The sequence below is a fragment of the Centroberyx gerrardi genome, chromosome 24 (assembly GCF_048128805.1).
Source record: "Centroberyx gerrardi isolate f3 chromosome 24, fCenGer3.hap1.cur.20231027, whole genome shotgun sequence".
Lineage (NCBI taxonomy): Eukaryota > Metazoa > Chordata > Actinopteri > Beryciformes > Berycidae > Centroberyx > Centroberyx gerrardi.
The window spans coordinates 18,850,270-18,864,014 of NC_136020.1; the positions used below are offsets into that span (position 1 = coordinate 18,850,270).

At 43.2% G+C, this 13,745-nt stretch overlaps 1 protein-coding gene across 1 annotated transcript in view; it reads right to left on the bottom strand.

Moving 5' to 3' along the window:
- Positions 1-2,269: 2,269 nt before the first annotated feature.
- The window catches only part of ttll12 (tubulin tyrosine ligase-like family, member 12), a 29,570-nt gene continuing 18,094 nt past the window's right edge, over positions 2,270-13,745 (bottom strand). The window contains exons 9-14 of the mRNA XM_071910112.2: positions 13,558-13,669; positions 9,583-9,734; positions 8,138-8,219; positions 4,284-4,352; positions 3,858-3,996; positions 2,270-2,864 (exon numbers count right to left, since the gene is read on the bottom strand). Coding sequence (XP_071766213.2) covers positions 2,713-2,864; positions 3,858-3,996; positions 4,284-4,352; positions 8,138-8,219; positions 9,583-9,734; positions 13,558-13,669 — 706 coding nt within the window. The 3' untranslated portion in view covers positions 2,270-2,712. The remainder of the gene's footprint in view (positions 2,865-3,857; positions 3,997-4,283; positions 4,353-8,137; positions 8,220-9,582; positions 9,735-13,557; positions 13,670-13,745) is intronic.

Genomic DNA, 13,745 nt, shown 5'->3' on the forward strand with positions numbered 1-13,745 from the left:
ACCTGTACTTTGACTCTTTAAACTCTAAAAAGTATGTGTGTCCATGAGTCCTCTTCCCTACTGAATATTCACAATTTCATCTAGCACTGTGAATCAGGCAGATTCTGACCTATTTCTTTGGGAAGCAGGCCGAATGCCAAGAGTATTTTCTAGGGGTTCCTCGTTGAAGGGAAGAGCTGCTGGAACATCTTTGGGGATTCAGACTTCATAAAGCAAGAGTTTGCCATTGTGTGCTTCTAACTTTTGTGTGTTGAGAATAAACCCCCATAAAACTTAGTTACTGTGTTGGTTATCTTTGATTCAAAGCCAAAATGTACAAAAGCATTACACATTAGCAGAAGTCGATCAGGGAGGGAAAAGAAGAAAGAAGAAGAGAAGATCCACTAAGGGTTGGAAAACCTAACTCTGGAAAGATAATTTAACCGGGTTAATTATCAAGACTATCATATTACTGGTAAGCTATGCCCTTCTGGCCATGTAATGTCCAGGGACTTGTAGATGTGACTTAATTGCATACAGGCTAATCACACTGTGAAAATCTTGGGACTTAAAGCCCTATTGCTCAAGTCACTGCTGCATGTGATGAGTGCAGCCAGCCTTTTTAGTATAGGGAGTAAATCCAGGCTCTTCATTCTATAATCAAAGTAATCACTAAAACCTAAAGTAGTAGTACTTTAAAGGGTAATGCTGGTGGGTTTTTTTTGTGTCAATCATCCAAGTAGCCCCTTTCCATTCTTCCTGGTTTGTCTGCACACAGTCAGCATAGTTGGCGATATCAGCGCTCGTTTTCCTTTCTTCCTTCAGAAGACATCTGCTGCCATTCATTCTTGTACAGTATGAAAAACAACTTCCACAGAGCAGAGAATCCATCACAGAAAACATGAAGCCTTCGTTTGGTTTGGTCAAAGTTTCTGTATTATCGTAATTTCATTGTGCTGTAGTTTCTTGCTTCCCCCTAGGGTGTCCTGAAAGGCTAATGTGTTGCTGGAGGCTTGCTATGGCTCGGCCTCACTTTGAATAACCTCCGTTTAGTCTCACTCGTCCCTAAGGCCCTTGGTTTGGTGTGGGCGGCAGTCCCTTCGCTTCAGGTCATTAACCCAACCTTACCTCCCGTAGGTCTAGAGGCTGGGAAGGGATATTCCCTGAGTTCCTCCAAGGGAGAAGGTTAGTAGTTTTCCTTTCTCTAGATGTATCCTTTCTCCTAAATCTATCTCTTGTTCAGCCAACCATGTTGAACAGGGCCCTTGTTCAACGCACTTCTACTTCCTCTTTTGTTACACTGCTAAACCCTCTGAAAGGGATAGTTGTGTAGAATACTTTGTTTTTAATAAAAACTCAGAAAGACAAAGCCAAGACTGCATTTTTCTTCTTTTTTTTCTCTTCTCTGCGCCGGGGACCAAGAAAGGTAAGCCTGCAGACACTTTTTCAGGGGTAATAGTTTGCTCTCGCCAGGGTGACCTGTTTAAACTTGGTTGGCTAAAACAAAGTCTAGATACAGAGTTAGGTCATAAATCTAGCAAAGTTAAAACTACTAACCTTCTCTCTTGGGGGAACTCAGGAAATATCCCTTTTCCAGCTTCTAGGTCTACGGGGGCTAAAGTTGGGTTAGTGGGACTCCCCCCCACACCAAACCAAGGGCCTTAGGGACGAGTGAGGCTAATACGGGGTCAGTTCAAGTGGGGCCTAGGCATAGCAAGCCTCCACTGATGAATTAGTCTTTCAGGACACCCTAAGGGGAAGCAGGAAACTGCATATTATGGTAAATCATCTATTATCCCCAGAACTGCCACTTCTCCTACGTGCATCTTGTACTTTGGTATATTGTTGGCGGAGTTTTTTGACTGTAAATGTATTTAAAAACACCAGCCGTATCCTTTAACAAAGGATTTGGGGAAGTCCTGTTACATGGTGTAACAGGACATCTGTAACAGGACATCTGTTCTTTAAACATCTGGCAGACGTTTAAAGAGGAAGTAACGTGTAACTTGCACGTCATTTCCTCTTTAAACATCTGCTCGCCTCCACTTCTCCTTTCCATGACTTTACCAACCACCACAAGTTGTTACTTTTCCTCTGTGGATGCACTCTTCCCTAGATAGTTTATCTTCCTAAGCAGCTACATTTCCTTCTGATCTTTCTCAGCTGACGGTCGGTCACAAGGTCTCCCCCTTTTTGGATCAGGAGACCTTGAGGCTCCACACTTTCTTCAACACAACACAACCAACATGCCAAGCAACCAACAGAGAGAAGTGCCAGGAAAACTTCGAGCCAAGGAGAGAGGTAAATGTTGTATTATTTATTAAAATGGAAATGCAAGTTGGTCAGCGATTTGCGATAAAAGCACACCCAAGATAACCATTTTTCAATCATCAATCCCAATTTCTCCAAATTACTTTTTATTGGGGCCACATTACATTTCATTTGTACAGTACAGGGATTCACAGAGTTTGAAATGCTGGATGTTGTAGCAACCTCCTACACACTTCATCTGTAATGAAAAAAGGGAACCGGGTCTGTGTGGGAATTCAGAGAGAGAGAGCGAGAGAGAGAGAGAGAGGTGAGGCAAACATCACATAATTCATATTCTCCATTTTTCAAAAAAAGTTGGAAAGAAGTAGATGTAAAAGAGAGATACAAAATAATAGATCAACGACTCTCTCTCTCTCCATCTTAAAACAAAAGCTGTCTGCCTGGCTGGTGTTGGGGAGTCGATCAGAGGATCTGTGTGACCGGACATTGCTCGGCCTGATCCAGGAACAGCGTCTGGAACATGTGGTTGTAGAAGGAGGGGTGGTAGAGGCAGGCCCGGGCGCAGTCTGGGCTGAAGTTCACCTCCAGAATCTGAGGCTTCATGACCCGCTCACCTGACCCAGGAGCAGAGCGGACACCGGTTAAAAAGTGGTGATGAGGGCGAACACACTGATTACATGGAAACAAAAAAATGAGTGCAATATTTTCTCTTTCAAATACAATGATCTCTCCCTGTGAGAGTGGACGTCTACATGACATTAAAGTCATAAGGAAACAGTATTTCAGTGGCGTCTTGCTTCCATAATTCAGCGTATTTCCAGTTGAAACAAAAAATTTCAAAAGTGTTCAAAAGGTCATAAATTGTTCAAAAATCTGATGGTCTTATTAGTTGGAATTTTTATGTACGCCATGAAATAAACCCTGAAAATACAGTTTTCCAGGAAGCAAATGTTATGGTATTTTGATATAAAAATACAAGAAAACAAAAACTAAGTACATTTTTGTGCATTTTGTTCATTCACTTAAATAATAATAAAAAAAAAATGGCATTGTAATGAACACACCATGGGTCAGTCAGAGCTTCGTCTTATTTGAGTATATATTTATTAAAGGAGATTCTTGCAAGAGGAAGAGATGCACACAGCTTAAGGTACACACACTTCTTCAGAGAGGGATTCACTGAACCAGGCATTTATGTGTAACGGGATGCACAGACAACCAGATAAACCCCCTGTAGGAATACACATATTATGTCTTGACTTAGAGTCAGCATAGACACAACGGAGCCATCCTGTTAGGCATGTGTTGATTTTTCTACCACAGCTTACAGTGGGTAGTTTCAGCCAAGCAATCTGATTGGCCAAAGACACTTTTAAACTGTTGATAATTCCCATAAAGCACAGCTATATTTTGATTTTATTCTTCTTGTGTCACTGTTCATTGTTTTCATATCATGTGTGGGCCGTATCTTGTATCAACCAACACATATTATGACTTTTGAAGACAGCACTCGTATTAACGCATATATTAATATTATTTCATGCCGCGTACACGTTAGCGGATGTTTCTTCCCCTGCTGACGAACTAAGTATAGACCCAATGCTCACCATTCTCCCCTGTGCTCCAGTTGAGCATGAGGTCCACGGCGTAGATGGCCCGAGACGACGGGTAGGCACAGACACCGTACGGAGGCGGGCGGGACGAGGCCGCCTGGAAGAGCTCCCCGAACGCCTTAAACAGCTCCGCCTGAGAGAGAGAGAGAGAGAGAGAGAGAGAGAGAGAGAGAGAGAGAGAGTGAGAGGAAACAGAATAGAAAAGAGGAGGAATGCTCCATCTCCATTGACTCAGCTATATTAAAATGTTATATTAATGATAATAATTAATGATAATAATGCAGGGATACAAATTTTGGAACTCCGTCCTTGTTTAATCGTCTAATGAGAGCAAGAGCATGACTGAGAGACATAAACATCTGAGATCGGTTGTTATGTGTGTGATGCAATGCATTTTCCAAATCGGAAGCTCACACTTACCTCCACCTCCTTCCATGGATACTGTGGGTACTGCTTCTCAAACATGGGGATGAACTCATCATAGTGCACCTGGAGGCAGACAGCCAGACAGAGTGAGGGAACCAGAAATTACCAGTGGGAAACACTTTAACTCATTCATAACATCTGAACAAGAGCTTCATAACAGCTACATGGCACATTCATGAATACTGACTCCTACCACTCCTTATGTCAGTTTTCATTATCGTTATTGTTCATTTCACTTGTCTATTTCATAAAGTGGAAAAGGTGGGAAACCGTATAATGCACAAAACAGATCATTTGCTATAAATAGTGCTGAAAAAATACAAGCACTTTAAAGCAATAAATGAACACAAATATAGGCTTGTAGTAGTCAAAACGGCCGTGCACAGCCGCTTATAATCAGGTGCTGGTTGGTTGCAGGAATACAAGATAGTCCCTATAAAGGAATTATCCAACCGCACACTGTTAGACTTTGTTGCCAATTTACACACATCTTTATTTTTCTTATAACTTTTGCAAAAATAGGCTTAAGGAGCGAACAACGCGTTTCGCTTGTTGCTTCCTCAGGTTCGCTTACTGAGGAAGCAACAAGCGAAACGCGATGTTTGCCTAAGAAAAATAAAGATGTGAGTAAATTGGCAACAAAGTCAAACAGTGTGCGGTTGGATCATTCCTTTATACAAATATAGGCTTGGTTGAGCAGCTACTCAAGCTTGGCGCTCGTGGGGCTGCTCAACCAACCTGATTTACATTTGAAGACAATTTTGCTGGTTGGGTGGGTAAATAAAAAAAAAATGTTATACTCTTCTTTTCTCTTGCTCTTGTGTGTGTCAATTCCAAGTTACTGGAAGTACAGTTTCCTGTGTAGACGAGTGTTAGCTCTCCTCGGCTCTGCACAGAAGTGAAATGGTTTTGCTCAACCGATAATTAAGGGGGCAGGAGATCTCATTTACAACCTCTCAGTCTGGTCAAATCATCCCCAGTCTGGGTGTTAATTCCCCAGACCAAAATTACTCGTGCGTAAAAGTATCAACACAGTTCAGGGGGGCTTGGGCATGAGAAGAGTAAAGCAGCTGACTAATGATGGTAGAATCAGTTTTCATTTGCCGTGTCTAGTTGCAGGACAAGAACCAAGTTGAAACAGGGGTGACCTCCCTACATTCGGCTCGAGAGCACAAGCTAGGTTGATAGGCCTTGGCCAATTCACTGTCAGGGTTAGAGTGAATAAGGTTGGAGTGGGACTTCAATGTAGATCACTGTTGTAAATAAAATATCTTCACGGGTGCTATGAAACTGTTTTGAACATTATAGCCTTTAAAGTAATAGGATTGTGTTTTATACTTGTAAGCTGTTAGTAATTAGGAATGTGGGTGCGTGTGTGATGGTAACTTTGTGTAAGGAGCTCAAGGTCAGTCAAATGCAAGACAGGCGCGCAGCTTCTCGAAAGCAACTCCTTATCCAACTGTCAGACACACACCCAAGACCTGTGAAGATATGATACAGGCACAGGAGAAATCACTCAACGTATAACCAAGGTTGTGCAGGATTGTGTGTGTGTGTCTTATCATCCCTAAAGTTTAGGTCCACCCAAGGATGGAGTCGGACGAGGAAGAGGAGATGGCCCGAACCAATGAGAAGAGGACAACACCCAACTTGCACATTTCTTTGTCTGTAATAGCATAAATATACTGGATCAGGAGAAGTTAGGTGGTCAGACTGTGGACTGGCTCTGATGCTGTTATTGGTCAGGGCGAGGCACATTTGATCCAGAATTCTGTAACTGCTTTTTGCTTGCTGAAAGAATCACTAAAGTTTTGAACTAAGATTCTCAGTGTGGACATTTGACTTCTTTTGGTCTTTTGAGTATTCTGAACACTCTGCTCACCCTCTGGGGGTGAGAAGTTTTCTGTTTCAGCTTAAAACTCCTTCATCACCAAACACAAGGCTAGGTACAACTGTGCAATAGTTGAAGAACTTCCATTCTTAGATCGTCATTATAACGAGCAAATGTAGCATAAAGAGGCCTGGCTCTCTTTCACCCTGACCCCCTCACCTCTCTATCTCCCTCCCTCAGCTCCATGCCATAAAAAAACAAACAGTCGCAGGACGTACAAGTGTAGGAGGAGAAGAGAGTAAGCAAGGACATAAACCAGAAAGGCAACCTAGGAGATATCTGACATTTCCTAGATTTAACACCCACTTTTCCTGGATTGCAAGTAAACATTCCCACTCCATTTGGGTGAGTTTAGAAGGATTCCTGACTGGACCCACTCACCCCTCCTGCCTGGATGGCAGGCTGTAAAACGCAGACACAGTTCCCTCCAGATTCTCCCAAAAGACTCCGAAAACCCCATTTGTAACATGAACTGGATAATTTTATGTGTTTGAATGTGTTTTGCATGTGCATTTTTCCATGGTTTTGAGTTTGAACGGAGATTATTATGGCATTTATTGCGGGAGTTATAACCGTAGGCAGTCCAACTCCGGTTGTTGTCATCGCAAGTATGCCATTATTGGTGTAACTTGATAGTATAAGTTATTTTTTATTTTTTTAGAATAGTTTTTATTGGTGAAAAGCATAAACAAACAATAGACACAATGCCAGGTTTACAGGTCACCATTTTTCACATTATTAACCCACCCACCCTACCGCTCCACCCAACCCAACCCCCTGCACAACAACAGATAGTATAAGTTATGACGGTTTTAGGGAAACTTCTCTCAAAATCCAAATTGTATGTGTTGTCAGATATGTCCGATTTCAATAAGGAGATCATCGAATCAAAGAGGTGTAACCTTTACTCCGTGCCAAAAGGTGTAGACTCCCCCTGGACGCCAACCCGTCTCAAACCAAAAGTAGAACTAGTTTGGCCAATCTATTGTTGTGGTCTTCTACCGCTTTCGAAACTTGAGAACGTTCGTTTGTGCCGTGTTGACCGACTGGAACTGCGTGGCCAGCGATCCCAGACCCAGCTGACACAGAATCTGCCAGTCCGCAACAGAGACTCTGACTGAGAGAAGCAAAGCACTCCTCCTCTCTCCCTCCTGTCAAAACTGCGTGTTGTGACTGTGAACTGATCTGTGGATCGCAGTTCAAATCACGCTATCGTGCGGTGTGGCTCGTCCTGGATCCGCACTAAAAGCTGCTTCCAAGAACTCTTCCCCACCAAGAGTACCTTGCCTGCCTGAACGCCGAAGACCCAACGGTGCCGACTGACCCCAGCCGTGTTCTGCCTCTACGTCTATCGTATATTATGGTAGTGGGGCGATCCAAGGTCTTCTGACAACAAAATCATTTTCACCTCTTTAGGAAGTAGAACCCCTGACTGTAATAATTATCCCATTTATTCCCATACAAAAGCATTAACTCTGGGTATTTTCCCATTTAGGAATCCTTATCCGATTTTCCTTCTCATATATTTAAGTTGGTTCAGTCACTGGTCACATTATATGATTTCCTACCCACACTGCTGATAACCCTAAATCTCAATCCGTGCCTTGACTCGCCGAGCCATTTTAACCTGTAAGAACCTCGTCAATACTCAGGATTAAGCTATTCCTATACCAACCAAGAAAATGGTTATTCTTGCCATAACCCCAATTTGATTAAGCCTATTGTTAAGCCCGCTGCTGGAATGGCGCGAGGGGTTGTGGACCTTGGGAAGGGCAGGACCAGGGGTCACCAAGACACAGATGAAAAAATATGTTTGGAAAGAAAAGAGAAGGGAAAGGAGACAGACAGAGGCAGCTGGTCGAGTTCAGGAAGTCACCAGCCACAAACAGAACAAAATGATGGCATATGGAGTCATTATGTTTTACTACCCAGCGGCTGATCACCAACAAAACAGTACCTGCTTGAGCGCCACCCCGTCCGCATAGTTCATGACGGTGAAGTGCTTTTGGTAATCGTCAAAATGGTCCAAGGAGAAAGGCCTGGATCAGAGAGACAAAGGACATCAAGACACTGGTGAAGAGAAACGATTCACCCCTCTGAATAAAGACAAGCAATACCCGCTTAACTGCTGTTCCCGAAACACTTCTGCACATACCGCACACACACACACACACACACACACACACACACAGACAGACGGCAAAATGGAACCAATTTCATACAGTGTTCAACCACGATATCAAGAACAATATAAGGACAAGTAGAGTCATGACTGAACTCTTAAGAGGAGTTTGTTCACTTGGCATCTGTACTGCTTTTGCCTTCTGAAACCACAGATCCAGAGCAGAGGATCTGACCCAGAGCAGAGGATCTGACCCAGAGCAGAGGATCTGACCCAGAGCAGAGGATCTGACCCAGACGTCACTGTGCGTTCACACTGCAAGCAACATGATCAACAAGTCACCCCAAGTCCATTCATTTCCTAGAGAGCTGAGCGACCAAGGAAACTCGTCCAAAGCTTGTCGGCCAAGAGAAGTTGGCCACAGCTGAACGGATTTCAGCACTTCCTTGTTTTCCTACCCATGCGATTTTGTTTCACGAGCAATAGTTTTGCCTGGCAGTTGCAAAATGGACGAGAAGTTGATCCAGCCATTCAAAGCTTCCCAGCTCTCTATAACTTTTGTTTGAAAGACTACAGGAATAAACGTCTCAAAAATGACGCCTGGAGCACAGTTGCATCAATTGTTGGAGTCGATGGTAAGAGTTTTTCGTTTATTTAATTTTGTTAATTATTGCTTGCTAGCTAGCTGTTAACTCATAAAAACAGTGTAATGTTATAAAAGGCAACACCAAAGCAGCAAAAATTACATGATTTGCCGGTCCAAAACTTTGTAGCTGCACAAGACCACTACAGGAGCAGAGGTAACAACTTGTGTGTGTTTGTATGTATATGCGTTACCTGTTTGTATGCATGTACATGTGTGTATGTCTAACAAGTTCAAGTTAATTTATTTATATAGTCCTTCATCACAATTACGTCTCAAGAATAGTCTCAAAGGAAGAAAAGAGCCTACCTAGATCTAACTGATCAACAATCAATCACAGAACAGAATGACGTAACACAAACTCAAGGAAGCAAAACAAAGCAAAAGACACACAATAGCAAGTTTTAGCAAGAGACAGCAAGCCTACCTGTCCTACACAGCCTAGCCTTAGACCCTCGAGGTATACAAGGAAAACTCCCAAGAAAACCTTATTAAGAAAACAATTGAAGAAACTTTGGTCCACTGCCAGGTAGAAACACTCCACCGGTGTCTTAAGAGGAAAGACAGACAGCCACACACACACAGCCACACACACACACAGACACAGCCACACACTCAAGTAGACATATCCAACCACCTATTGGCAAAGCGCAGCCAAAAGACATTGTAGGCATAGAGGCGCAGGGGCTCCACCGAGCGCAGCATCAGCATGTAGCGGATGTCAAACTTCACCATTCCCACCTCCTCCCTATGGAACAGGACTGGATCCTCGAGGTACTTACACACCACCTGGAAGACAAGGACACACACACACACACAAAATACAAAATAAGAGAAGATAAAATAATAAATCGTCGATAAGGTGAGGTGTCATAAGGTAAGTATTACGGGTGAGGTACAGGGACCCTCAGGTGTCCTTGAGGGGATTCCAGGGGTCCCCAGTAAACTGAGTGAAAAGGAATAATTAACCAGTGAAATAGAAATGTGTATTTTGACTAAAGGCTCCACTCTTTTTACCTTCATCATAGACAGTTGTCATAGACAGCCAACCACAAGACCATGTTTTTCTGAGAATAACAGGAAGATGTCTTGTGGTTGGCTGCACTTAGCATCTCAAGTTATTCTGCTAAGACCGTTGCCTCATGCATAGCTCCGCCCATTTTCAACCTGGAACCTACTGTCCCTCATACTGATTGATTCTGACCAAAATCTGATCAATTGCTTCAATATAGAGCTACTTAAAGGTAAGGATTTCACTTAAAATGTTATTTTTCTTAAGCTTAAGAAATTGGAAATTGGACAGAAAGTTCCCCCCCTCAATTCAGAGTACAGACACTTCCTCAGTTCTCAGAAACCGATACCCGAAAAACAGGAAACGGTGCTTTGCAATGCGGTTCAAACCGGATCAGACCAGTGCAGACTTCCTGAAAAACAGGAAGTGGGTGCAGAACCTTTAAGAAGCTTCGAGAGTCGCTTGAAATGAGTAGAAGCATGAGTGCGTTAAGAGGAGGGTCAGAGAGAGAGAGACGGAGAGAGAGAGAGAGAGAGACAGATGGACCGGTAAGAACAAAACCTGACCTTTATACAAGGTACTCTTTCTACAAGAACTCAAAGAGCTTCAGAGAATAAAAAAACAACCAATAAACCAACATGTGGGTAAAGGGTAAAGGCAGCATTACGGACAACGAAGTCGATCGGCGCCCATGTGGTTTCTCGTTAGCTGACTTGAGCTAGAACAGTCAGCTGCAGGTGACGCAATTTCGCATGACGCATTTCCGTCGCTGGTGCGCAGCCCAGGAAGAGAGAACGCCTCGCCTGCTGAAGGCTTCACTGAGCGCGATACGAGCAGAGGTGCTAGGTTTCCAGCAGACAGGATGAGACGAGGCATGGTCTGCGGTCACGGAGGCTTTTGTTTTACGGTAAAAAAAAAACCCCAGAGTTTCTGATCGATTGCTGGCGGACACACTGTCACTCTGATAGCGAGAGACTGATCAAAAACCTTTTCAGTAAAGTGAATAAAACCTGACTTTTTGACATGTTAACCCACTTATAGTGCACTGTGCACTTTTCACATCTCATGCTGCCTATAGACGCTATCCATTATAAACACACACTGTCTTTCAAAACAGGCTGCCCCCCTTTATAAAGAGCTATGCCCCAAATGTGTCAGCAGCAGCAGAAGGCAGTGGAAACAGCGGCTTATAGGTGAGGCAAACATCTGAGGAGCGAGTCAACTGCAGCTGCAGAGCTGACTCCCACGTCACAGATGGACAAGTTGGCTCTCGCTTCTAGAAAGTACCTCTCATCTGATGGATTTCACCAAGTTAGACTCATGACAGGATGCAGATGTGTAAAACAATACACCCAAAGGTCACTGGAAACTGTATAAACATCAGAAGCGTCTGTCTGATAGCTGCAGCTACAGCATTACAGTTTAGGACCAGCGTGTCTGACTGACAGGGCTGAGAGCTTGAGGAGGATAATAAGCTGACCAAGTGGATCAGTGGCATACGTATTAAGTCGGAACTGATATTTATGCTTGTGATTTTATGTTTGGACTTTTCCATGTGACACATTTAGCTTGTATTTAGATTGTAAGTCAGGCAATATGATAATAAAAGTGAAGCTGAAGTTAATTGCATTGAATGAGATACTTGGTCTGAGATTTCTTTTTTTTTTACAGTGCTGTTGAAATTGGATTCTGTTTTCTGTTGCTTGGAGAAATTCGTGCTTTCTCTCTCCACTCACTGCCTTTTCTCCAAACCATGCTTCTAGCACATAAACGAATGAAAAAAAAAATCTGATCCTGACAATATATTAAAAAAAAAAAACTATACAGCACTGAAATTCTTCCGACTGGATTTCGGTGTTACACTTGCTGGTTTAATAACATAAAGCTACACAACCAAGGTATTACCAAAGCTCAACATCATTTTAAGGACGTTATTCTGTAGCGTAAGAGTAGGAAAGAGTCGATAAGCCATAAGCCACAAGGAGAGATAGGTAAGACTAGGGTTATGTAAAACAAATTAAAATCCAGACCCTGTAAAAATAATATGAATACTGGCCTGAAGCCAGTTTGGCGCTCAGGGACTCTTGACAGCTGCATTAATCACAAGCGTAGTCCTTGTAGAGGCCAAAAGAAAAGCGGAGAAGCTTGAATAAATGGTGCGGCCGGCGTAAAGGAGAATTTGGATCTCTCTCCTCTGACCTCCTCTTAACCTGTAAGAACTCAGGAGTCAGTGGGTCCAGTTTCTATCGACCAGGAGGACACTTAACTTGCCCGCTATCAGTACATCCGCACATGCCAGAACAAAAGTATGGGTGACACAGAGAGACCGAAAGTGGGCTGAAGAAAGAATTAGCAGAATTAGTAACTGCAGGATATGATGTTCAATTGATGTCGTTGTAAGTGTGGGTTGAGCCAAGGGGGGAAAGACTGTATATGCTTCAAGTTTATTTGCAATTTACATAAAAATGCATTGGAATTCTTTATCACAAACCTGACGTCATTCAGGCAAAAACAAAAACACACAAGAGACAAAAAATAAAGGACAAAGACACATAAGAAACAAAATGAGAGCTGTTGTTCTGGGTTTGGTGGGGCCAGAGGTTCCAGTTCTCCTCTGTTTATTCTGAGAGGCCACTAGATGGTTATCTTACACACACACACACACACACACACACACACACACACACACACACACACACACAGTCTTGAGGGAATGCAGGTGGCGCAGTGGCCTCCCGCAATGGGAGGCCACTGCGCCCCACTAGCTGTCAATGTGGAATAAGCCGAATTTAGTCAGAATTATTGCTGCAGTAGATCATGACTGTTTACATTGAGCCCAGGTCCAGGTGGGGACAGGCAGACAAGAGGCACCAAGCACCCAAGGGAGCGGATTTGTGTATTTTGTTTAGATCTACTGTCTACTTTCTGGGCATTTTGTTTCAGTTCCATTTTGTCGTCAACATTTAATCTTTGTTCGCCCAATTTTGGTACCTGTTGCCCATCTGAGCGTCCTGGAAGCGGGATCCCCCTCTGTGAGGCCCTTCCCGAGGTTTCTCCCACCTTTTTTTCTTTTAGGAGTTTTTCGTGGGAGTTTTCCTTGCTTTGTTTGAGTGTCTATGGTTGGAGGAGGGGTGTCCTTTTTCATTTATTGTGTTAAAATGTGGCCGTGTGAAGCCCTTTCAGGCTGTAACTGTAATTACACCCTATGCAAATATATTTGACTTGACTAGCCCCTCCCAAACTGTAGAAACGTAGTAGTTCACTTGTGTCAAGCGTCAATAAAGTTTGCTCACGATTCAGATGTAGCTGCCATGCCTTCACTGACAAGAAAGTAAACTAAATGCTGAAATATACTCTGAATGTACAAAATATAAAAGGGAGACTTGACTGAATCATCGTCATTGCCATCATGAATTATCGCTTATTGATTTCCCATATTAAATCTATACCAAACATATAGGAGGAGATGTAGATAAAGGGAAGCAGGGTTTCTAAGCTTTGCAGTGGATCCAGACACATCTAAACACTTTATATAAGTCACTATACATAGTCAATATGCAAGCTGGCTTCATAAAGTTGTGTGTGTGTGTGTGTGTGTACCTTAGGTGTGCTCTCTCTCTGTCTGATGATGTAGTCCAGGTTGTTAGTAATATGTGTGTCCAGTCCACGGGCCAGGTTCCAGGGTTTACAGATCCAGTGGTTATCCTCTCCCCTGAAACACACACACACACACACACACACACACACACACACACACACACACACACACACACACACACACACACACA